At 37.4% G+C, this 26368-nt stretch overlaps 1 protein-coding gene across 6 annotated transcripts in view; it reads left to right on the forward strand.

The window, feature by feature from the left end:
* VPS8 (VPS8 subunit of CORVET complex) overlaps window positions 1–26368 on the forward strand; it is a 237310-nt gene that overhangs the window by 108151 nt on the left and 102791 nt on the right. For all 6 annotated transcript variants that reach the window (XM_063621917.1, XM_063621919.1, XM_063621915.1 and 3 more), the window contains 8 exons: window positions 1288–1359; window positions 6006–6125; window positions 7738–7794; window positions 9605–9687; window positions 10730–10814; window positions 11622–11720; window positions 17765–17854; window positions 21694–21740. In XM_063621917.1, the coding sequence (XP_063477987.1) occupies window positions 1288–1359; window positions 6006–6125; window positions 7738–7794; window positions 9605–9687; window positions 10730–10814; window positions 11622–11720; window positions 17765–17854; window positions 21694–21740 (653 nt within the window). The remainder of the gene's footprint in view (window positions 1–1287; window positions 1360–6005; window positions 6126–7737; window positions 7795–9604; window positions 9688–10729; window positions 10815–11621; window positions 11721–17764; window positions 17855–21693; window positions 21741–26368) is intronic.

Genomic DNA, 26368 nt, shown 5'->3' on the forward strand with positions numbered 1-26368 from the left:
ATCCAAAGATGGAACTGAGAGAGACTTTGTAGTCCGTCTTCCTGTCTTCAGTCAGGGTCATATTCAACCCACATATACATCAGAATAACTTCTATTTGAGCCTTCCACAGTAAGAGTTGCTACAGTCTCCTTGGTAACTCGTTTCAGCATTTCCCAGCTACCTGGCAGTAAAGCAGACTAGTTGAAAAAAAAAGTTGAGAATATTTTGTTTTTCTGTGCATCAAACAGAAGAAGGAAGGGAAGGACATGCTAATAAGAGAACAGCATGAACAAAGGTACTTAGGAGAAATTGGGGGAAATTCAGGCCCATTTAAAGAGCAGTAACTACTCTTGTTTGAACAGGACTATGATGTAGTCTTGAAAGTTCATGGCTGTGAAATTCCTTTTTATTTTTAGTCTACTGGGACAATGTGTAGTTCATTTTCTTGTTTCAAGGAAATAGCAATAAATTAGTGCTACATGGATTTAAACATTTCTCAGAATCAAATGAACTAAGTGAAAACCATAGGAACGATCTTTAAGTCTTTCATCATTCTTATTGTTCAGTAAAAATTTTCATTTCCATTTTTTGATAGTGGACATAATCTCAATTTCTTCATATATACTATATGTACTAGGTTTTTTGTGACATGCTGTTACATATACTGACAAACAGAATCTGGTATTGTAATTTATTTTGATGCATGTTATGTTCAGAGTATTTTGGCTGTGCTTGATCAGTTACATAAAATAAAAGTTGCTATAGTTGGCAGTGTTTTGAGAATAGTAAGTAGGCTTGAGAATTTTAACATTTTTTTACTATAATAATTTTTAAAAATGCCTATCTTTGGACATCATCTTTCTTAATTGTCATGGAAATTGTGAAAGTTATTTTTATGACAGTTAATAAAATGTGTCTTACTTGTTTCCAAATAACATAGACTGAATGATGGCTGAACATGTAGTATTTTATCCTTCTGTTCTCAAACCTTTGCTCCCAAATTACCTCTTTTCATTAGTGTTATCGCGCTCTTTTTTTTGCTTATGGACTTTGCCTTCCTTCCTTTCTCAAATTCTTATTTGTGATTTTTTTTAAGTCTCAGAATACTGTGAAATATTAAATGCCATAGCTTTCTACTTGACTCACTAAAAATAATGTCACGCAAGGTATATAAGACAAAACCTAATGAGGAATAGTTATCTTATTTGGGAAATTACTTGGATTTTATTGAGAAGAATTTAATAACTTGTTTTCTTCTACAATGTGCAAATAATAATTACTTTAAAAAATTTATTTCTCCCTTTTAGACTTTTGAAGATTTTAAAAATGACAAGCAAGCTGTGGAATATCAACAGCGAATTGTGGATATTTTGTTGAAAGTAAGTATTCAAAAATACATGTCTTTACATTGATATTTATATTAAGATAGTTGAGCTGTTTTATAGCAGGTATAAAATAATCTGGTTAAGTGGTTTCTTGGAATCATATCTTAAAATTTTATTATGGTGTCTTTGTCCTCAAGAGCTGAATTAAGTACTAATTATTTATTTAAAAAAATGTTTAGTGTATGTTGGCTTTAGACTGGGGACCGGAATAGAGAGCACTACTGTGAGAAAGTCATATGGTGATAATTGCTATATTAGTGTGATTACGTGTAATAATAGAGACTAACTTCAGAGTGCTTTGAGAAAACAATTAATGTGAAGAATCTTCCTCTGTCTCATGCCAACTTCACTTTGTTGCTAAGATGCTGGATGGCACTTAAGAATGATGTGAGGCACACAGAAATGATCATCCCAGTATAAATCTAATTAGATTCAGGAGAAAGCTGTTTTGAGATTGATGCTGTTGCTAATGAAGAATGCAAGGAAAGATTCTTTGCTTTTCCATCTGCGTGACTTCAGGCGGGCCAGTTTCCTCTGGTAGTTGAAAGCTTAGAGTTTTTATTTTTGTTCATTTGGCTGTAAAGTGGAGGTTTCTTTCATTTAATGTTAAATTATTTTGGACAAGAGACCAGAATTAAAGTGTTTTCTAGTTGTGCATAACATCAATATAATGCATTTGTAATAGTTCTGTATGTTTATGTACATTATTTCTTTTGAGCTTCAATTAATTTAACATTGTAAAACAGGCAGTGATGGTTATGAGAATAGGATTGCTGACCTGTCAGATAATGCCAGTTTGATTGAGTTGGCTAATATGGAGAATTTTCACTTAGATTTATTCCCAGTCTTGTCCTCCTTTAATTTGTGACCTTGCCTCTCTTCTACCTAATACTCTTCTATGGCTTCCTATTGGTCATTTGGAATTAAGTTCTGCTATGAGTGACAGAAAACTCAAAATAACAATAGTTTAATTATGATGGGAATTAATTTTTCTCATAGACATCTGGAAGTAGGCAACCTGGTTTAGTAGAGTGACTTCATAAACTCAGGGACGCAGATTCCTTCTGTCTTAGTATTACACTTAGTATGTGATTTCCATCTTTCCGTCCAAATGGCTGCGCAGGCTCCTGCCATTACCTCTGCATTCTAGCCAGCCTGAATGTAGAAGGGGATGAAGAAAATGTTTCCTCTGCTTAAGGAAACTTCTTAAAAGCTGTGTAATACAATTCTGCTTACACCATATAAGGCCCTTTAGTTGGTGGGGGAGATGGAGAAACATAGTCTGTGTTCTTGTAACCATGTGCTTAGCTAAACATGAGGAGTTCTGTTTTTCTTCTTTTTTTTTTTTTTTTTTTGAGACTGAGTCTTGCTCTGTTGCCCAGGCTAGAGTGCAGTGGCACTATCTCAGCTCACTACTCCTGGGTTCAAGCGATTCTCCTGCCTCAGCCTCCAGAGTAGCTGGGATTAGAGGCACCTGCCACCACACCCAGCTAATTTTTGTATTTTTAGTAAAGATGGGGTTTTCACCATGTTGGCCAGGCTAGTCTCGAACTTCTGACCTCAGGTAATCTGCCCACCTCAGCCTCCCAAAGTGCTGGGATTACAGGTGCGAACCACTGCGCCCAGCCTTGAGGAGTTCTGTTTCTAAGTTAGGAGAGAAGACTAGATGCTGGAGCATAAGTAATAGTTTCTGCCATACCCATCTAAACTGTTGAACATCCAAGATCCCTCTATATTTTCTGGTCCTGACTAGGTCTCTATAACTGGTCCCTTCTCTCATCCACTTCGTCATCCTTCCCCACACACCTTGTATTAGGACCCTCAACCATATTAAATTATTAGAATTCACTAGACTCTCTCTGTGGTGTGTTCATGGTTTATGTTCTTTGCAAGGGTTTTCTTTCAGCCTGTCATGCCTTTTCCTTTCCTTTCATTGACTGGCAAGTTCCTAATTATTTTCCAAGACTTAACTGAAATATCATCTGTGAGAAACTGTTTTGAACGCTCTCCCGCACATCTAGGTTGATTAGTTGCTCCTTGTCTGTGCTCAGGCAACACGTTATGCTTCAGTTAGCACACTGTAATGTCATGTTTACATATTTTCTTATCTGTCTTATCTAGACTTGAGCTTCCTGAAGGTAGAGACTGTGAGGATTATTCTGATTATTATTATTACTGTTTTGGTCATTGTTTTAGCATGCCTAGAACAGATCCAGCACAATGCCTGTAACCCAGCAGATGTCAGGTAAATGTAAGTTGGTTAAATTGTAATTTGAGTTTAAAACTATACTAAGTTAGAAGAGTGATCCAAATGAAGAGAAAGCTCCATAAGTATTTGACTATTCCTGCTGGTGACTTGCCATTCTTGTATGTTGTCTTGATAGTGTTTACCTTGGGTCAATGAAGAATGAGCTTTTGAGATTATTTTTTTCATTTCTAGTGCTAGAGATGTGTTAATTGGTTAAAGTGTACTTGTGAGGGAGCCGGTGAGAGGAGGAGTATAGGCAGTGACCAGAGAACAGGCCAATGGGTGTTATCATGTGTGCTGAATGGCTGCAGACAGAGAGGAAACATCTATTTATTTGTGACTTTTTACATTGCCCAGAAAATTTGTAAGCATGATCTCTGAAATAGGCTAAAGAGAAGAAATAGAAAGGAAATGGCCTTTTGTAGGATAATAACCGATTAGACACTTGCTGAGTTGATGAGGGAATTCTCATATATATATAAGAATACATATATATGAGATAGAGTTTTTATAACTTGTAATACCCACATATTCTGATAATGAGTTTGCACTTGGCAAGTGATGATTACCGGACTAAAAGCAGAAAGGGCAAAAGAAAGGGATGCACGAAGAAGTAGGTCAAAAGCTAGGGAATGTTGTATAATGGGAGAAACCTGGTGCTTTATCTTTGAATGGAGGATGGAAGGAGGGAACTTGGAACTTTTTAACAGATGTGTGAGGGTACTATACCCTGATTTGTTGTAGAGTTGCCCCCATGAATTCAGCTCGCCCAAAACAGTGCATGGTCTTCCCTCCCACACTTCTGCATTCTCTCTATTAATGGCATCATTATCCCACCTGCCAGTCAGGCTCAACATATGTCCTTTTTCATTGCTGCTTTAACCACATGTTTCCACACATAGGAATACTTGTCCTGTCCCCCCTCTCTCTGCCTCTTTCCATTTTCATGATCACTGCCCTACTTAAGAGCCCTTTGGTCTCTCACTTAGACTCCTGCAGTCACTTGTATCTTACTCTCCCTGCCTTCTGTTTCTTTCTTCTGTTAATTGTATCCTATGTCCTGCTGACAGGATAATTTTCCTAAGCACAAGTACTGGTCATGTTCAGCCCTGCTGGTGGAACACGTTTAGTAGCTCCCCAGTTTTCTGTAGAATACATTCCAGATTCCTTAGGATGACATTGGAGACCTCATCTTCCCTTTTAATCTATTGTTTCTCTCTTCCTGTGTGCTGCTGCATTCTAATAAATATTGTTGTTCCCCTTAACAAACGTGTTTTTCTGTGTCCATTATTTTGCTGTCACTCTTCTCTTTGCCAGGTTTGCCTTCTCTGTTGACATTTCCCCTTGTCAAAATTTCTGCACGGGCTTTAAAACTTAGCTTAAAAGCTATTCTCATTTCTTTTCAAATTCCCTTTCTAACCAGTTGAATTAAAATTTTCCACTGTGCTTCTGTAATCATTTGTGCCTTTATAATAGCAGTCATTATATTACGCCTTTTATTTAAGGTGTGTCTGTCTTTTCCTTCTTGTTCCTAATTGTCTTAAAGACACTTATAGCATCTTATACATAGTGAGTACTTAGGAAATGAGAGCTGAGTTAAAGCCAGAGGAATGACTATGATTTGATAACTGTGTGTGTTGTAAAAAGCCTGTTATACAAAACCATGTCTTCAAGGAACTGCTTGATACAAGGCGGAAGCCGTTCACTTCATTGGTCTGTGTGATAGCTGACTTCTCTGGGCTACCTTGACTCTCAGTTATCTTACTCTCAAACCTCAAAGCAACTCTCTTCTTCCCTTGTTGATGGACAGATTTTTAGTAGGGCTTATTTAAATTTAATTGTACAAGACCAGCATGGCCAACATGGTGAAACTTTGTCTCTATTAAAAATACAAAAATTAACCAGGCGTGGTGGCACACGCCTGTAGTCCCAGCTACTTGGGAGGGTGAGGCAAGAAAATCACTTGAACCCAAGAGGCAGAGGTTGCAGTGAGCCAAGATCACGCCATTGCACTCGAGCTTGGGCAACAGAACGAGACTCTGTCTCAAAAAAAGAAAAAAAAATTAGTTGTAGAAGGATTCTCTAAGAATTCCTGAGGGAAATGTGATTAATATTTATTTGAAATACGACACTTTACATCTCTACTTCTTTATCAATTCAGTTCTCATCGAAATTGTGATAGAAATAGGCCAAAAATCACTAAAATGTTTTCTTCTCAGAGTATGCAAGTAGTTGTCCTTATTCTAAATGGCGTTGAATTCAATTGTTGCACAGTCAATAAAAGAATCTTTTTACGAGTCTTCAGTAATGAGGCTATCCCCTCTTCTAATTGTGTATTTTGTTGCATCAAACTAGATGGTGTATTGAATAAATGGTCTCCTTTGCTCTTCAGGTTATGGTGGAGAATTCAGACTTTACCCCCTCACAAGTAGGATGTCTCTTTACCTTCCTTGCTCGGCAGCTTGCAAAGCCTGACAACACCTTGTTTGTAAACAGAACACTTTTTGATCAGGTAAGTGTCTAGCAGTGAAAACTAAAAGGTTTTTTCCTGTTTACTGTGCACAGTTCCCTGGATTACACTGTTTCCTGATATGACACACTATTGGGTAAATACCTTATCAAGGAGAGGCCTGTTCAGGTTTTGGATCTAAATTAGGGGGGGTATGTGTGTATGGGTGTATGGGTATGTTTTGTGGAGATTGGTTTATAGAGATTATGTTCTCTCAATTATTCTGTTGCTCTGAATTGCCTAGAATTCTTTGCTCAAGAGTTTCCCAATTGAAGAATCTCCCCCATCTCACTGGTAGTAAGACTGTTATGACCATCACCTGGAGAAAAGATTACTTTTGTACAATCTCAATTTACTTACAAATGACTTTCAAGATTTCTTGTAATCCCGCTTAAATAGCTATTTTTCCACAGGTGGCAAAGAAAATACTTTTTGTCTGGAGAAAGTAACTAAAAATGACTAGCATTTTCTGAGTATTTCACAATGGCAGACATTGTTCCAAAGCTGTATGTGTGTATGTTGCCTTAGTCCTCTCAACAGCTCTAAAATAGGCACAGTTATCCTCCTTTTATAGATGAGGAAAGTAAAGCCTGGAGAGATTAAGTAATTCGTGTAAGGTCGTACTTAGTGTGTTATTATTAGCAGTAAATATTAAGTCTTAATAGAGTTAGTATCCAAATTCAAGTGGCCTCACTCCTAGGCCCCTGCTTTGCTAGGTCCATGGTATCATATCAGGAAACTTAAAGTTAAGGTATATTGACAACACTGTCTTGTAGTTATGTTTCTTTTCTCTCTCTCTCTCTTTTTTTTTTTCTTTCTGAGACAGAGTCTGGCTCTGCCGCCCAGGCTGGAGTGCAGCAGCACGATCTTGGCTCACTGCAACCTCGGCCTCCCGGGTTCAAACGATTGTCCTGCCTCAGCCTCCTAAGTAGCTGGGATTACAGGCACGTACTGCCACGCCCGGCTAATTTCTTGTATTTTTTGTAGAGACGGGGTTTCGCCATGCTGGCCAGGCTGGTCTTGAACTCCTGACCTCAAGTGATCCGCCCTCCTCGGCCTCCCAAAGTGCTGGGATTACAGGTGTGAGCCACCGCACCCAGCCTCTTAGGGTTATGTTGCTAGGCCAGGTGCGATAGCTCACGCCTGTAATCCCAGCACTTTCGGAGGCCAAGGCGGGCAGATCACGAGGTCAGGAGATCGAGACCATCCTGGCTAACATGGTGAAACCCTGTCTCTACTAAAAAAAATACAAAAAATTAGCTGGGCATGGTGGCGGGTGCCTATAGTCCCAGCTACTCGGGAGGCTGAGGCAGGAGAATCACTTGAACCCAGGAGGCAGAGCTTGCAGTGGGCCAAGATTGCACCACTGTACTCCAGCCTGGTCAACAGAGTGAGACTCTGTCTCAATAAATAAATAAATAAATAGTTAGCACACCTGAACCTGATGTTACATGTACTAGGCTAATCAGTTGGGAAGATACCCTATACCTGTGGTATTTGTTATGGCTGGGTGTGAAATGAGTTGGTTATTTGAAAGGGTAGTTATTATTTTTATTATGAGGATATTAATGTCTAGATGCTGATATCAAATAAAAAATACTTTTTCTTCGGCCAGGTCCTTGAATTCCTTTGTAGTCCTGATGATGACTCCCGACACTCTGAAAGACAGCAGGTATGAACTACTAGAACTCTTTTTGCTAAAAAACAGGAAAGAAGAGTAAGCCAGAAACAATTCTTCTGTGCTAGACTTCACTACACATGAGGGGCAATTACTTGTGCCAAACCCTAATATGAAGTTAGAGTCAGTGGGAACCAGAAAATAGAGTGGATGATTGTTAGAGGTACATGTGTAAGAAGCTTATATCAGACTAAATTCCTAGGTAGACTGGATCTGTCTTGTATCTACCATGACATCAAAGAAACTACTTCATCTTCCCCTATTATGTAGCAACAGCTAGGACTTCTTGTACCCTGCATTCCATTGGCATCATTAATCTGGTAACTACTGCTAGCTGCTGTGGTCCTGAAACAAAAAAGCTGCAGGGTCCTGAGTATTGACATACCTAATTTTTGAGAGTGCCCTAAAACCCCACTGTATTAGGGCTGACCGTTCTGGAGACTAGAATCCACCTGTCCCTCCACTAATTATTGTGAGATAGTAACTGAGTACCACTTCTTTCTATTCATGCCACTTTCTTGAGGTTGCCTTGAGGAGTAGGATTCTTTAAAAAGCATACCCGCCATAATTGTGGGCACTAAGAGAGTCAACCCATTTTGTATTGATAGCCAGATTTTGTCAGGTAAGTAAAGTAGTAAAATTAAGTACCATGAGAGCTGTGCTGAAGTATGGCTTTATGGCACTGTGGTAATCATACACAGCTGGGAAGTTGAGACTATCGGACAGCAACAGTGACCCCTTCATCTGCACAGCTATGGCCCAGTGACTGTGGCAGAGTATCCTAGGTAAAAGAACAGCTGGTAAAATTTTGGTTATCTCTTAAAATATATTGAATGCAAATAGTAATATGGGCCCCCTCATTTCAGCTGCTTAGTGTGGTAAAAATTAATTCTATGAGCCCCAATATTTTTGTTTGCTTTTTTTTTATTGTGGTAAAATAGACATAACACGTAATTTACCATTTTAACTATTTTTAAGTGTATGCATCAATGGTATTCACATTGTTGTACAATCCTCATCACCATCCATCCCCAGAACTCTTTTATCTTCCCAAACTGAACTACCATACCAATTAAATCATGACTCCCACTCCCTGTTTTCTCCTCCCCAGCCCTTAGTAACTACCAGTCTCTATGAATGTTACTACCTTAGGTCCCTCACATCAGTGCAGTCACAGTATTCGTTCTTTTGTATTTAGCTTACTTCACTTGGCAGAATGTGTTCAAGGTTCTTCCATGCTGCAGCATGCATGTATCAGGTGTTCTTCCTACTGAACAGTATTCCGTTGTATGCATATACTACATTTTGTTTATTCATTCATCCACTGTGGGGCATTTGGATTGTTTCCACTGTTTGGCTATTTTGAATAGTGCTGCTATGAAAAGCCCCAATACTTAATTTTTAAAAAATTAACATATAAATGTGGATACCAGCTGTGTATAGACAGATTGTAAAGAACTGTAAGACATAAAAGTGAGATAAAAATTCACTTCTTGAAAGAATATCTGTGGACATTTTAGCTTAGCAGAGAGTCAGCTCAGTGTCTAATAGGGCTTTATTTGTAAACACTGTGGTGTTCTTTCCATGTTTGAAAAGCGGAGCCATTTATCTTTTTATAGGGCTTAAATGCAGTATGATCAAGTTTATAATGTCAGTCTAACCCCTTCCATATGTGACAGCAAGCCAAAATATCAACTAAGAATACAAAAGAAAAAATTAGACGTTGTAGTCTGCATGGCTGAATGCACTCTTAAAGAGCTAGTAAATTCTCAAGTGTTTTTACTCATTTATTGTAAATGCTCAGGTCCTTTTAGAATTGCTGCAGGCTGGAGGCATAGTTCAATTTGAAGAGAGTCGACTCATCCGGATGGCAGAAAAAGCTGAGTTGTAAGTTGTTTTGAGGCTGTATATTAGTTTGCCATAGAAATATTAAATTATATTTCTCTAACCTAAAGCCCAGTTTATTGATGCATTGCTGCTTTTTTAATTAGGAAAGATTATACAAATAACAAAAAGCTAAGTGTGAAAATTTCTGCCTTTTAATTGAATTCTAGAAATTAGTAAAATTTGCAGAAATTGATAGGGCAAATATGAAGCTTTTATATAATTGTTTAAACAAAGTGAAATAGTCCTATGATGTTTTATTATTTTAGATTTTTTCTTCAATATTTCCATGTTTCATAAATTGTTGATGGTTAGATATATTAGAGACAATGCAGTATTTGACATAGCAAATAAGATGATATGATCACATTGCTACTTACCTAGTATGCTGTATTTATATGACATGTAATTCTGAACAGAGGAACTTTATGTAAAATTTTTGTAAATTATCAATATCTAACATATTCACTATTTCTTATGTGATACATTATTGTTTTAGTATTTCTTTTATATTCAGCACTGAAATTTAGCAGTATATTAGCATAATATTTAGCAGCCTCTTGAACCTATAGTTAAAGGAATGGCAAATACTCATCTCCCTTAGATATTCACTGTAACTTTATTTAACAGTAGAAATCACATCTACTATATTAATTTTTCTTTTTTTTCTTTTGAGACAAGGTCTCCCTCTGTTGACCAGGCTGGAGTGCAGTGGTGCGATCATAGCTTACTACAGCCTTAACCTCCTGGTCTCAAGCAATCCTCCTGCCTCAGCTTCCGTAGTAGCTCAGATGACAGGCACATGCCACCATGACTGGCTAACTTTTAGTTTTTTTGTAGAGACGGGATCTTGCTATGTTGCCCAGGCTGATCTCAAACTCCTGGTCTCAGTCAATCCTCTTGCCTCAGCCTCCCAAAGTGCTTGGATTATAAGCATGAGCCAGGACACCTGACCCACTTTTCCTAATACTAACCTGTGTGCCAGAGCAAATGTCTCAAAAACCTCCCTGTTTGGTACGCTGAAGTTTTTCCCTTTACATTCTAGCTATCAAATTTGTGAATTTATGTATGAAAGAGAACACCAATATGACAAAATTATCGATTGCTACTTACGTGACCCTCTGAGAGAGGTGAGTCAAGATACTGCTTTACTCTTTTTTCTTACTCAACTTTCCCTCTTATTGAGTACAAATAACTGTTGAGTAGAAATATTTGCGCATGTGTATGAGCCAAATATACATTGATAATTAAAACAGATATAGTTCTTGCAGTGCTGGAATGTATAATTTAGTGATGGAAACTGACAGTAAACAAAGTCAAATATGATTACAAATTGTGATAAATGCTAGGGAAGAGAAACTGAGTGCAACTTTAGAGGATAATGGGGAACTGACTTATACAAAGTAGCCAGGGAAGGAATTTCAGAGAAAGTGACATATAAACTGAGTTTTGGAATTTGAGAAGCCAGTGAAGGAAAGAGCCAAGAAGAGTGTTCCAGGATGGGTAACTGTATATGCAAGAGACCTGAGGTGGGGAAAATTGACATGTTCAAGGAGCTGAGTAGAGATAATAGAGATGAAGTGAAAATCAGTATAGGTGGAGCATAATAGACAAGGTCAGGAGTGGTTTGTGCTGAAATTGGGAATGTGGACAATGGGATCCCCAAAAGCCAAAGTGTGATATTCCTTCGTTAGGTCACTGAAGATTAATAAATTGAAACCAAAATTAATTAGAACTGATTTTTTTGCTTCTGAGAGTCTACCCTAAATTTTAAACAATTACTCTTTCTTTTTAGGGACAGAGTTTTCCATCAGTTAATTATCTCCAGATGATTTTTCATCTTCAAATAATAGATGTTTACCAAGACTGGTTCAGTTGGTAGGGACTAAATCTTTGAGTGAGTGAATGAATAAATTATATTGTCTTGTGCTCTTCAGGAAGAAGTCTTTAATTACATTCACAATATCTTATCCATTCCTGGACACAGTGCAGAGGAGAAACAGTCTGTATGGCAGAAAGCAATGGATCATATTGAGGTACTGATGCGTAAAACTTCACACTTCACCATCTGAATGGTCATCTAACCCAAGTTAACTTTATGCCAACTAAGCAATGGCATGTATCATATTAAGTTGATTTAATTTAGGGTTGAAATCTTTTTCGTATAATTATTCTACCTCATGTTTGTATTCATAAAGTCTGTGTCACACACAATCTGTTACATCATGACTTCTGAAACTAGCCCATGTTCAATCAGCCAGTGACAAACTATTATTATTGCGTTTTTACAAAGTTCGTAGAATGATTCTGAGAGTACTACTTGTCCTTTTTTCCTAATACGTGATGGGTGCCATTCCCTCCAATCATCTAATGGACTTTTAGAAAAATTACTGCAATGAGTTTTCTCTCTAATGTATTTCTCTTCCTTATATAACAGGATGATGATTCTGACCTAGCTGTGGTCAACTAATTCACTGATTTTGTTGATGCCTGCTATTTTACAGAGGATGCAAGCATTCACTTCTATTGAAACAGAAAGTTCTTGTTAAGAAACAATGCTTCTAGATATACAAATAGACTACTTGCGTGATGAGGGCTGTGATCACCTTGTGTTCTGAAATGGGACCCAAAAATCACTTTTTACTTTAGTTTCCTTATGTTCATAACATACTCCTTACCCCAGAATCCAACAGAACTAGCAGTTTTGTTGAAATCTCTTATTTTTATGTTTTATGTTATTTTATCTATTCTGTTTATTTCTGATGGTTGAAAATAAAGTAGTAAGAAAAGAGGTAATCCTCTTTTGGAAATAACATTTAAACTGAGGTAATCCTAGTTTTGGAAATAACATTTAAACTGAGGTAATCCTACTTTTGGAAATAACATTTAAACTGAGGTAATCCTACTTTTGGAAATAACATTTATATCTACAGAGTTGCTCTCATTCTTCTTATAGCAAGAGTCAGGTGGTGGATTTAGAGATGTAGTAAAGATATGATTATTCAACATGTTATAGATATGAAAAACTATAAGATATGAAAAACTTTTTTTTTTTTATAGATATGAAAAACTATAAGAAAGGATATGATGTGGATACTTCGTTTTAGTTCCTGAAGGTTGTAAAGTTTAGAAAGATCAGAGGTGTGAACAGCATCTTCTTGTGAAATATCTGGCACAAAAGGTAGTATAGCCAGTCATGAGATATGTGGTCTGAAGTAATTTCCACACTGCTGTATATAGGATTGAGAACATGGAATATATTATTTAGTGTTGTTATATTCCTGCTAACAACAAGATGAATATATCTTGGCAAAATAACCCAACAAGTCATTCTCTGATTTTGTGTTTTATATTTTTTCTCTTTAATCATTTAGTATTCTTTTTCATTCTCCTCTTCAAGTCTCCGTGGTTATATTATGGTTCAGTTCTCATTTCACCTCATCTGCATTATATGGTGGTTTGAGCACATGGATTCCAGACATCAAAAATGAAGCCACATCTCTGCATTATATGAAATGTGATAAATTAATGAGCAAACAGATTACTCGGCAAAAAACGCAAGCTGGGGAAGCAAGAAGTATTTTTGCTACACAATAATTATTTTTGCTGACTAGTTTTTCCCACATCTGCATATTTTTTCACCTTGAACTTTTTAATCTCTTAAGGCCACAATGACAGGTGTATAAACTTTTGTTGAAGGACTTCTGTGTCTTCAGTAATGTAAATATAATCAACATTAAATACATAGGACAAAAAGTCATCATAATGAAGTCTTCTGACAAGATACACTTAGTTTATAGCTTAGTGGTTCTTAACACTTTTTTTGAGACTCTAATGACAGATTTACGCCTCATAATGTTGCACATGTACATAGATACATGATTCTGTTTAAAGTTTCAGGGATCTACAGATCCCTGAAAGTCTTTCTTAGATGACCAATCTCTGGTTCAGATGGTTTTTTGAATATGAAAGGTTTCATTAGATTGTGTTGACATTTTATATTTTGAAATTTATAAAGCATTCAAAAAAGTGCATAAAACAAATATACAGCTTAATTAAAAATTAAAAAGCAAACATCCTAGGTCCTCAACAAGAAATATTATATTTCCATACCTCAGACTTTTCCCATATATTCTTTTCTGATGACAGTTTTTTTCTTCCCCCCTTCCCCCATATAGCCATTATCCTGGGTTTTGTGACAGTTTCTTACCTTTTTGTATACTGTTACTGCATATGCAGGCATCCCTAAATATATGTTTTTGTTTTGCCTATTCTTGAACTTTGTGAAAATGAAATCACACTTTATTTTCTTATTTTTGCCCAGTATTTTGTTTGAGAAGATTGTGCCTTTTGTTTTACGTAGCTGCAGTTGATTTTTATTGTATAGTATTCCATTTTATAAGTATATCACAGTTTATCCATTCTACTGCTGCTAGGCATTTCAGTTGTTTCTAGTTTTAACTATTAAGAATAGTCTGTTCACAATCATTCTTATATGTGCATCTTGAGCATAGCCACATACATTTCTCTAAGGCAGTGATTCTCAGTTTCTTCCCCTAACCAACATCACAGCATCAGCTGAGAATTTGATAGAAATGCAAAGTTTGGACCTCCACTTCAGACCTCCTGAATCAGAAACTCTGGGGGTGAGGTCCAGCAATCCCCTACATTATTCTGATGTATGCTAACTCATAATCTCTGCTCTAGAGTATATAATTCCTAGTTAGTTGAGATTAATATTTTAAATTTCACTGGATGCCAGCACTGTATGAGAGTTCCTATGGACTCTATATCCTTGGCAGACTTTAAATCTTTCCCGATCTAGTGGATGTGTAATGATACCTAATTATGTTTTACATTTACCTTTCCTTAATTACTAATAAGACTGACAGCCTTTTCATATGTTTATTGAGCAATTTTCTCTTTTGTGAAGTGCCTGCTGAAGTTTTTTGCCCACTTTTCTGTTTGAATGTCTCATACTTACTGTTTTGGAAGATTTCTTATGTATTGTGGATGTTAGTCTTTTATCAGCAATATGTATTGCAAATATCTTCTCCCATTCTGTGGCTTTTCCTTTCGATCTTTGTGTGTGTGTTTTTAAGTGGTCAAAATAATCATTTCCCCCCCCCCTTTATGTCCTGTTTTTTTTCTTATTTGTTTTTAATCTTTGGCTCTGAGTTCCACCTGAAAGTAATTTTTTGTACATAGTATGAGATGGAAGTCGAATTAATTTTTTAGAATATAGATGCCCAATTTTCCCAGCAGCAGTTATTTTTAAAGGTTGCCTTTTCTTGTTGCTCAGCAGTGCTACCTTTGTGATGAATATATCAAGGATCTATATGCGTAGTCTGTTTCTCTGGGCCTTCTGTTCCATTGGTCTGTTTGTCCATCTCTGCATCAGTATCACACTATTTATAATATTGTTGCTGTATAATGAGTCTTGATATCTTTAACAGAATCTTGGCTATTGACTTTTGATACTTCCAAATACATTTTAGAATCAGCTTATCAAGTTCCACCAAAATTTTTTTAACTTCGTGATTACAACAGGCATTGCACTGAATCTATCAATAATTTTGAAGATAATTTGCAATCTTTACAATATTGAGCCTTCGTATCTATGACTGTATGGTATAATCCTTTATTTAATATCTTCCTATAAAGTTTTATAATGCTCTCTGTGGAGACTTTCCATCCTTTGTTTTTGTTCTGTTTTGTTTTGTTTTTTTGAGACGGAGTCTCACTCACTGTGTCGCCCAGGCTGGAGTATAGTGGCACTATCTAGGTTCACTGCAACCTCCGCCTCCTGGGTTCAAATGATTCTCCTTCCTCACCCTCCCTAAGTAGCTGGGATTACAGATGTGGCCACCACGCACAGCTTAGTTTTATATTTTTAGTAGAGACAGGGTTTCACCATGTTGGCCAGGCTGGTCTCAAACGGACCTCAAATGATTCACCTGCCTTGGCCTCCCAAAGTGCTAGGATTACAAGCATGAGCCACCATGCCCAGCCCCATCCTTTGTTATACTTACTGTCACAACTTCATATTTTGCTGTTGTTAATGGCATTTTTAAAAATTTCATTCCCCACACAAATATGTTTACTATAAGGATTTTTATGGAAGTTTTCTTCTATTTCTAGTATGCCAAGAGTTTCCTCATGAATGGATTTTAAATTTTATCATGTTTTCTTCCTTATTCTGTTTTTGTGTTAAATTTTATTGGTATTAAACCAACCTTGATTTTTGCAGATAAGTGCAACTTGATCCTGATACATTATTCTTTTTATACATTGCTGAATTTCATTTTTATTTAGGATGTTCACATCAATATTTGTGGTTCAGATTGATCTGTAATTTTGTCCTATTGGGTTTAGGTGTCAAAATGTTACTAGCCTCATACAATGAGCTGAAGAATTTTTCTTTATTCTCTGTTGTAAGAGGTTTAGTTAAGGTTGGAATTATTTCTTCCTTAAGTGGTTGCTAGAACTTACCAGTGAGGCTATTTGAGCCTACAGTTTTTCAACTACTCATTCAGTTATTTCAATGGTTAAAAATCAAATCAGGGCCAGACACGGTGGCTCATGCCTGTAATTCCAGCACTTTGGGAGGCCAAAGCAGGATGATCTCTTGATCCCAGGACTTCCAGACCAGCCTGGGCAACATAGCAAGACCCCGTCTCTACCAAAAATAAAAAATCAATTCAGGCTATTTCTTCTCAAGTCAGCTTATTAAATTATACTTTTTAGGAATTTATTTTGTCTGAATTTCCAAATTCTTGGCATAAATTCATTCATCGTAGCTTATTTTTGAATGGCTACAGATCAGTAATAGTGTCTCCTTTGTAATATTTAGTTACACCTTCTCTCTCATCAGGAGTATTGCATTAAAGTTATGCAAACTACAGTTATTTGTGGCAGCTAATTATTACGAATCTACAAGTACTACCTAACACAATAATTAAGAGATACATTGTGAATGTTGCAGTCATAGTGGCTTGTCTGAGTTTTATTTAATAATACACTATTTGGGTCTACATTTGGTCTTTGTGTTTTAGCCGTGTATCGTGGTTGTGTTTGATCATAGTGTCCCCACAGAGAAGGTACAATTGGAAAGGTAGAATATTAGGTGACAGAAACCAAGTAAGAAGAGAGTTTTAAAAAGTAAAGGATGTCCAGTGGTGTCCAGGAAAGTCCAAGGGGAGGTCAAATTAAAAGTCTTATATTTGACAAACAGATTTTATTAACAATGTTTAATTAAAAGTGGTCAACATTTTACTCTCATATAAAATTTAAGACCTGAAGTTTATTTATTTTTTTATTATTTATTTTTTTTTTTTGAGACGGAGTCTCGCTCTGTCGCCCAGGCTGGAATGCAGTGGCACAATCTCAGCTCACTGCAAGCTCTGCCTCCCGGGTTCACGCCATTCTCCTGCCTTAGCCTCCGGAGTAGCTGGGACTACAGGCGCCTGCCACTGCGCCCGGCTAATTTTTTTTGTATTTTTAGTAGAGACAGGGTTTCACCGTGGTCTCCATCTCCTGACCTCGTGATGCACCCACCTCGGCCTCCCAAAGTGCTGGGATTACAAGCGTGAGCCACCGCACCCGGCCTAGTTTATTTTTTAAAATGCTTGCAGTTTCTAAATCCACTAGGCACCAGAAGTAAAGTTTTAAAATTCTCAGCCATATAAATTACAACTATTCTTTCTCATTTCTTCAAGTTATTACTTTAAGCTCCAAGGTGAAATGCATTGACAGGAAATTTGGGAAGCTTTTGTTCCTTCTGTTTCTCCTGCAGATATCATGGCTGAAATCCAGAATTCTATAGTGCTTTCATTTTCTAAGAATTCTGAATTACCTTTCTTTAAATTAAATTTTGATTTTTTTTTTTTTTTTACATGGCACATTTCTAATTTTGCTCATTTGCAAAGTGCCCTTTAAATTGAGGCCGTATGTCAAGGTCTGCTGAAATGCAGTATGGAAGCTTGCGACTGTATTGAGGTAGGTAATCATGCCTCACATCTGTGGATATGCTGTTTAAATGAGCCATTAAAGATGGCTTTGTCTTTTCCTTTAACTCCAGGAACTTGTGTCCCTGAAGCCCTGTAAAGCTGCGGAGCTGGTTGCCACCCACTTTTCTGGACATATTGAAATGGTCATTAAAAAACTTCAGGTATATATTGCAAATATATATTGGGGAAAAATATCTAGTGGAGAGACAATTATTAAATCTTCACCTAAGAAGTTTTGATTGTAGTGATTTCTTCCGTTGACATTTATTAGCAGTTTCTATTAGGTTGGTGCAAAAGTGATTGTGGTTTTTGCCATTTCTTTAATGGCACCAACCTAATACTCTGTGTGTGTGTGGGGGGGGCAGGGGGGTGTTGGAAGCAGTTGTATGATGATCTCTTAGTTTGGAAATGAGGGAGTTCATCTTTGTGCATACAAATATGAGCTTCAAAGAAGCATTTCTGGAACTATAATGTACTTATTCTGGAAATCCTAATCCACAGATCCTCCCTTCCCCCATTTTCTTTTGCTGTAGGATCCACAACTCTGTTTTCTTTTCTTTTCTTTGTTTTTTTTTTTTTTTTTTTTTTGAGATGGAGTCTCGCTCTGTCGCCCAGGCTGGAGTGCAGTGGTGTGATCTCCACTCACTGCTCCACTCACTGCAAGCTCCGCCTCCCGGGTTCAAGCCATTCTCCTGCCTCAGCCTCCTGAGTAGCTGGGACTACAGGTGCCTGCCACCACGCCTGGCTAATTTTTTTGTGTTTTTAGTAGAGACAGGGTTTCACCGTGTTAGCCAGGATGGTCTTGATCTCCTGACCTCGTGATCCGCCTGCCTCGGCCTCCCATAGTGCTGGGATTACAGGCATGAGCCACTGTGCCCGGCCCACAACCCTGTTTTCTTTGAGATTCATATTTATTCAAAACTTTGTCATCCTGAAAATGCGCTGTTTAGAATTTTTCTTGGAAAATCTTACTAGAATACAGCTATATGCATGGTAAATATTGAGAAGCTCAGTTAAAAGTACTACTGAATGGACTGTTTAAGGTATTCCACTTACCACTTACCATGGCAGTGCTGATGTTGAGTTTGCTCCCTGTCCTTGTAGCCACAAGTGATAGAGGCAGGGAATAGGACAATGACAGGGACATGAAGCACCACCCAGAGTCCTTAAGTGACATTAATAGTGGTTGGGAATAGCTGTGCAAGAAGGAAATCAGAGCAGTGAGTAGGAGGTAGCTGGCATGAGAGACAAAAATATGGAATTCATTCATTCGAACACTTAGCGCAGCCCCACTCTCTACCAGTGTGCTAGGCCCTAGGGACAGAAATAAGAATACAACCTTTTCTTAAAATTTTCCTCTAGAACAGAGAAGCACTTGCATAATTATAGTCCAGTGTTGAAAGAGTTACACTAGAGATACGTGAAAAGTACTGTAGAACAAGAGAAGAGGGTAATGGATTGTGAGAAAGACAAGAAGGCCCAGAGATCCCTAATCTGGTCTTGAATGCCTAATGTCAGATTTCCAAGCAGAGACTTGGTCAGGGCTTTCTTAATAAAAAGGTTCTGGGTATAAAAGCCTTGAAGGCATAAAGCAGCATGCATGTTCAGAGAACAGTCAGGTCTGTGTGAAGCATGACGTCGGTGGGGGAGGTGATGGTGGAAGTGGCATTAGGTTAAGCTACTAGTGGTAGGCTGTAGGGGAGGAGCTAAACTAGAGGGGTTGCAAAATACAGCTTGGAGACAAATATGGAACGGTTTCATATGTGATGCTATGAAATTTAAACTGTCTTCTGTGTACTGAGAATTATTGAAGTTTTTTAAAGCTAAAGAGCAGTATCATTAGATCCATTTTACAGAAAATGAACTTTGGATAGCAGTGGGGAGAATGGACTGGAAAGGAGAGCGAATGGAGGAGAGAGAAGATCTAGGCAAAAGATGGAGAGGACTATTACTGAGTCAGTGGCAGTTGGAGAGGACAGATTTAGGACATTTTTGTGAAGTAAAATGTATAGGATCTGGAAATCAGTTGAATGTGATGGGAGGAGTTAAAAACAACTCCCAGATATCAGGCTTGGTTGTCCAGCATGATAATGATGAGGTCCATTAACTCAGGAAAAAGACTCACCCATTAATTCAATAAATACTCCTTTACCTGCTCTGGGCCGAAAACATTAAGTGCTGAGGATACAAAAACATGTAAGTGTGATCCTGCTCTCCAGAAAGAAGACAAATAAGCCAAAAGACAATTACAGACTAGCTTGCTTGGAATGCTAATGGAGCCCAGGATACTAAAGTAGTACACGGAAGGACATGAAATCCAGTCTAGTGAGGGAGGTTAGGAGGAGGTTTCTACCAAAACTACTCTCAACCTTCAGAGCTTCTCTCCCCTTTAAAAGTCAGCACTTCTGGTAAATTTTGCCTGTGGTTGTGGCTGTGTTGTCATTGTCCTTTAAGATTTAAAACGATCATTTGTAGGATTTTCTTTTCTTTTCTTTTCTTTTTTTTTATAGTCTCTAAGGATATTAAGAGAAAGGCCCAGGAGGTGAATATAATGTCATTCATCAGACAGACATATAAAATAAAGTATGGGCCGGGCACAGTGGCTCACACCCATAATCCTAGCATTTTGCAAGGCTCAGGAGCTCAAGACTAGCCTGGGCAACATGGTGAAACCCCATCTCTACAAAAAAATTCAGAAAATTAGCTGGACGTGGTGGTGGGTGCCTTTCGTCCCAGCTGTACAGGAGGCTGAGGTGGGATGATCACTTGAACCCAGGAGGTTGAGGCTGCAGTGAGCTGTGATCATGCCACTGTACTCCAGCCTGGGTGACAGAGTGAGACCCTGTCCCCAAAAAAAAAAAAAATAGTCTGTTTATGGAGTCTTAGACATTTCTTTTAAATAAATGAAGTATTTATTGCATAGCTTTATAAATTGTGCAAGAATCCCACATAGATCTTACAAAGTACCTTTACTTTTGATGGCAAGAAATATGCCTCTGATCATTGTTTTCAGAATTCTTAAAATGAAAAATTGCCAGAATGTTATGTTATAACCAAGAAGAAAGTCATGTAAAATAATACAAAATGATAGTGAAAAAATAGAAAATTAGATGGATAAAAATAAATATATTTTTAAATCGTATTTTATATTAATCTTTTTCATCTTTAAGAGTCCCCCATTTTTTACAGATAAAGTGTGAATGTGTCAAAAAATAAATAAAAAAGAAAAATTAATAACAATTTTTGCATAGATTTCCCAAGAATTTAGAAATATTCATATTTTTGTAGTATTTGAAGGTTTATCTCATTTAACCCTCACTACTACCCAGTGTGGAAGGCAGAGAAGATACTGCTGTCCTCATTTTTTTTTCCCACATGAGGAAATTGAACTGCTCAGAGGATAAGTAACTTACAGAAAGTCACATAAGTGAGTAAATGGCAAAAACAGAACCCAGATTTTATGGCGTATTGATTGCTAACATGTTGCAGTTTGATTGGCATCTCTTCCGTAGTTGTTTATATTCATGAGGTTTTTTGGTGGTGGTTGTTAACTTGGACCTCAAACTCCCACCCTCCCTGGATGAACTATCTCACAGCAACTCATTGCCACAGGAGGACCAGGTTAAGGCAGGGTGAAACTGATCAGTGCAGCCAGAGTTCAGCATCCACAGAGCAGTTCCAAGCACCTGCCACTCCAAGGGTCCTTGTGCTGGGAACAGCTGGGGGATTTGTCTCAGTAGAGGTCTTTTTTGGGCGATAATAGGGTGTTTGTGTTCCGTTTACACTGAGAAGTGAATGTGCGACAGTGATTAGAATTATTGAGAAGACATAAAGAACCTCCAGATGATTCTTTAGAATTTCTTATATTTGTACAGAGGGCTTTGTGGAAATACTCAGATATCTGTGCATAAAGGGATAGGTTAAAGTAGTTCTTTACCATGGAATATTTGAAAAATTTGTTTTAATATTTAATTGTAATTTTTATTGTTTTTCTATTCAGAACCAGGTTTTGCTTTTCAAATTTTTGAGGAGTCTTCTTGACCCAAGGTATGTTGATAAACTTTAGTCTTTCATTATATATATGTATGTGTATATATATATATATGTACGTATGTGTGTATATATATATATATATATGAAAAATAAAAGGAAATAAAGTTACCAGCCCATGGTATCTAAATAATACAATTAGCTCTTAATTTTTTATATTAGTAGGAGCAACTGTTACACAGATAATGTGAAAATAGAAGATCTGAATGATAGATTATATCTTGAGATAATACTTTTCTTTCCATTTGAACATGAGCATATATGGTGAGTTCTCATGGGTGTAAATAAAATAATGAAGCTATGCCACAAGGACATGTTTCAGAAGAGTTAGCTTCCCCCTCTTGCCCTTGTTTCACTCTTGCCTACTCCTAACTTCATGTGGGAGATTGTTGGTGGCTCTACTTTCCAAAGTTAACACTTGGTTCCCAGCCTACCTCTAAATGTATTACCTTTTAAACTCTGACTTAATATGTTTAGTTTTAAACAACTTCCTGATGGTGTGGGAAGGAAAGTTTGTGTTTTTTCAACCGCTACTCTGATGTTTATATCAAATAAAAGCAAACTCAAGGAGATGATGAAATTAATAATGGATTTGTAGGCAAAGCAGTTCTGCATATGAGGTTTTAAAGTTTTGCTGTAACTACATAGAGTACATTGGGAGTTGAGGGCAGTAATATTTAATATCCTCTAAGATAGTTACTCTTGACTAATAGTGTGGATCAGAATCACCTACGAAGCTTTTAAAAATTCAGATGGCTTGTCCCAACCCACAGAATCACTGGGAGTTGGAATATTTTGATGCACACCTAGAGTTAAGCATGGTTTACATGTAATTTTCCAAGATGACGTAGCTTTCATATCAGACATACAAACTTATGCTGGCCATTGAAAACAACTATTTACTTACGTTAGCAATTGTAATATCAGTTTGGGTTATTTCCGTGTTCTGTGAGATTTTAAAATACCAAAATACCAGTAATTTTGTTGGTTGTAAAATTTTTTTGAAAGCTCAACCATTTAAATCTTGAATAGGCTGTGGTACATTTAAATTTAGTCAAACAAATATGTATGTGTAGATGTTTACTAAAAGCAGACTGATTACAAACCCCCCTCCACTTGTGTTCAAGACGTTTTCAAAGTATCTGTGTTTTAATTCTCTGTCCTCAGATTATTACTGAGGGTAGACATCCTTTTTTTTTTTTTTTAATTCCTGTTAATCATGTGTATTTCCCTCAGAGTCAGTTCGGGCCCTTTTCTACTCCCAGAATTAACTGATGGAAAGATTTTAGAATTGGAGTTGGGAGTGGGAGGGAAGGAAGGAAGGTGGGTAGAGGTGGGGAGAGCTGGGAGGGGGAGACATGAAAGTAGGGCAGAGGACGGAGCTCAGGGGAGGAGGAAGGAAACGCCAGCCCCACTTCTCAGCCCTTTCTCCAAAGCCTGCCCACCTCTTCTTCTGTGGCACAGTTCCCTCTTTTCCTCTCCCATACTTTTCCCAGTGTTAGATCCATTCACTGCTCTGCCCTTAGGATAATTTATTTTAATCAAGTCCCTTTCCTCTGCCATCCTATCTGAAGAGACTCAAGCAGGAACGACAGGGGAAGGTCAGCTTTCAACTTGGCATTTTCTCAAATGAAGTGTGGAAATTGATGGTGACCAAATATATATTTTTTTATTTAAAAAAAAAACAGTATTAGGTAATGTAAATATCTGTGTCAAAGACATAGTGTTCTACTTTGAGAATCCCAGTTCTTGGATTCATCATATTTTATCCTCTTACTTTATGTCTTATATAGGAGGTAGGCATTGATGTAGATTATGCTCTAAACTTTTTGAATTTGATGTTTGGCATTTCAATCGTTTTTTGATAAAAAGCAAATACAAATAATATACCTGCTTTGGTATTGCAGTCACTATTTAAAATAAATATTACAAAAAAAGGCATATCACAAGTATCAAAGGTCTTCAATGGACAGTCTTGCTCCATTGTTACCTATATCTAGATTTGAAAGATGTTAGTTAGGTAAGACCCTTTACGAGTGCTGTGAAAGTTGTTTTGTTTACCAGTAAACCACAAATCATTTTACTTGAGAAACAGGTATATTTTATTTCCCTAAGCTAAACCTAACCAGGATAATTACTTCTCACACATTATTCCTTTCCTGTCATATCAATTCAGGCGCAAGGTCCTTTCTTACCGACCTTGAAAAGAGGCAGCGCGCTCACAGGCCTTCCTCTCTCCTTCCCCAAAAAGTGACATGACCAGGAATGACCTCACTCTGACAGCCAAATTTCTAGCTTTACTTTTGTCTACCAGAAATTAAGAGCCTTGAAGTAACCAGCTTACCTTAGCTCTGCCTTTAAAAAGAGCTCACTTTTGTATTGATTTGCCTCCAAAATATCAAAGACTGAGTGTTCTGCTTTGAGAGTCCCGATTCTTGGATTCATCATATTTTATCCTCTTACTTTATGTCTTCCATAGGAGGCAGGCATTGATTTAGATTATGCTCTAAACTTATTTTTGAATGTAATGTTTGGCATTTCAATCATTTTTATATAAAGAACATTTTAAATGATAGTATCTCAAGGTAATCCATAAAAGCCTCTTTAACCCACAGTGTAAATAAATATATAATACTAGTAACATACTGAGTTCTGGATTGAGGGAGAGAAAGTAGGTTAAGAAGGTTGAGTGCTGAGGGAGTAAAGAAAAAAGAGGAAGTTCTCCCTTTTTTGCTTTGAGAGTGGTTGTTAGACAAAGTTTTGATTTGTATAAGGTTTGTTTTTGGTATCCTTTGAACCCTACCTCCACCCCATTCTGTTCCCTTCTTTCCAGGGATGCAGGGTACACACACTTCTTCAAGCTCTTTGCATTATAGGCACACTCAGATATAGAGTGTTCTTTATAGATGTAAAAAATCCAAATTACCGTCCTCCATTTCCCCATCAAAACTGTTTTCTAGTTGCTTTGTCAATTTCTGTATTGTATGGCCCCTTTTACAATGAGGAATATATAAATAACATATGAAAACAATGAAGCATATAAAAGATAGGGAAAAAACTCAACACCTTTTCCTAATACAGTTGACCTCAAGGGTAAGAAGAAAGCAGAGCGCATGGATTGGTTTATATTAGTCTCTGATTGACTAACTTCTCATTACATTTTAGCTGTTTTTTAGTGACTGTGCTTGTTAACTAACCTAAAGTAAAGGATTAGAGTCCTTTCAGGTACTGGGAAAACTGAGGGAGTACGGAATACAGATATAGGGTCAAAACAACATCAAGAATAGTAAGTAAACTGGCCCCGGCTAGCAGTTTACTTGACAGCCAACTGTGAAATATTTTTGCCTTTGTTTCTTCTCTTTTTGTTCTTTTTAAGCAATAGATATTTTTAACCTCCAGGTTTTTTCCCCTATGAAACTCCTAAAGCAGCATTATGAAAGAAAACAGTTATTTTGAGATGAGGACTGCTGGTGTGTATGTATCATCTCAGAGTGTTGCTTTTTTTGCTCTTGCCCCCAACACCTGAGTTAATAGGATTCTCATTCTTGTATGTATAATTTATGCATATTTAATTTAATATTTACATGTATGGTCAGGCACGGTGGCTCATGCCTGTAATCCCAGCACTTTGGGAGGCCAAGGCAGGCAGACCACCGGAGGTCAGGAGTTCGAGACCAACCTGGCCAACATGGTGAAACCCCGTCTCTACTAAAAATACAGAAGTTAGCCAGGCGTGGTGGTGCACGCCTGTAGTCTCAACTACTCAGGAGGCTGAGGCAGGAGAATCGCTTGAACCTGGGAGGCAGAGGTTGCACACACACGTGCACACACACACACAAACATTTACAAGTATCAAGTTGTTTTTGAGGGGGTAGTTTTTATTATGTCAACAGCTTTTTTAAAAAGAATAGGTCATCCAGTTGAATTCGTGTGTATATTTCTCTATGTCTTTACCCAGTGTCTTTGTGTTATCTTTGTTATGTAAATGGTTTCCTCAGTCAAATTAATTGACCTGCAAAGATATTGGTGGCATCTGTACATAGAAAGATTAGATAGTTTTAGGGGGAGAGGGGGTTAATCCTCCAGAAGCAAATTACTTGCCTGAATTAAGGCCAACAGCTTGGGAGAGAGGATTTGCATCCTCTTCCAATTATTTCCTTTGGGACAGCTGCTATGTAAAGCCCCACTCTACCCCCATGCCCTGGGTGCATTCCTGCTGGCCATGAATTCTCACAGGAGTTCTCTTGATGTGCTTACACCCAGCTGCAGGTTCCTTATGCAGTGGGGATGCTTAAAGGTTAATACAAAAGGACACGTGTTTTTTGTGAGGCCATGAGCTGCATGAGGAGTAAAGAGAATGTGCAAGTATATTTATATTCTGAATATTTTCCTCAGTATGATTTTCCTGGTAATGTTGATTTAGCCTTTGTTAACAATATTCTGAAGCCCTCTGAAACATATAGTATGATTTTCCTATAGGAAAAAAACGCATACGTCACATTGTATCTGAAAGTGTTTAATCAGAGTAAAGTAAGAATTGAACATTGTTAAGAAAATGAGTAACTTTGCCAAGGAGCAAAATATAGATTATGGAAATAGTTATGCATTGGATTTTAGTTGAATCT

Source organism: Symphalangus syndactylus, chromosome 17 (genome assembly GCF_028878055.3).
Source record: "Symphalangus syndactylus isolate Jambi chromosome 17, NHGRI_mSymSyn1-v2.1_pri, whole genome shotgun sequence".
Taxonomy (NCBI): domain Eukaryota; kingdom Metazoa; phylum Chordata; class Mammalia; order Primates; family Hylobatidae; genus Symphalangus; species Symphalangus syndactylus.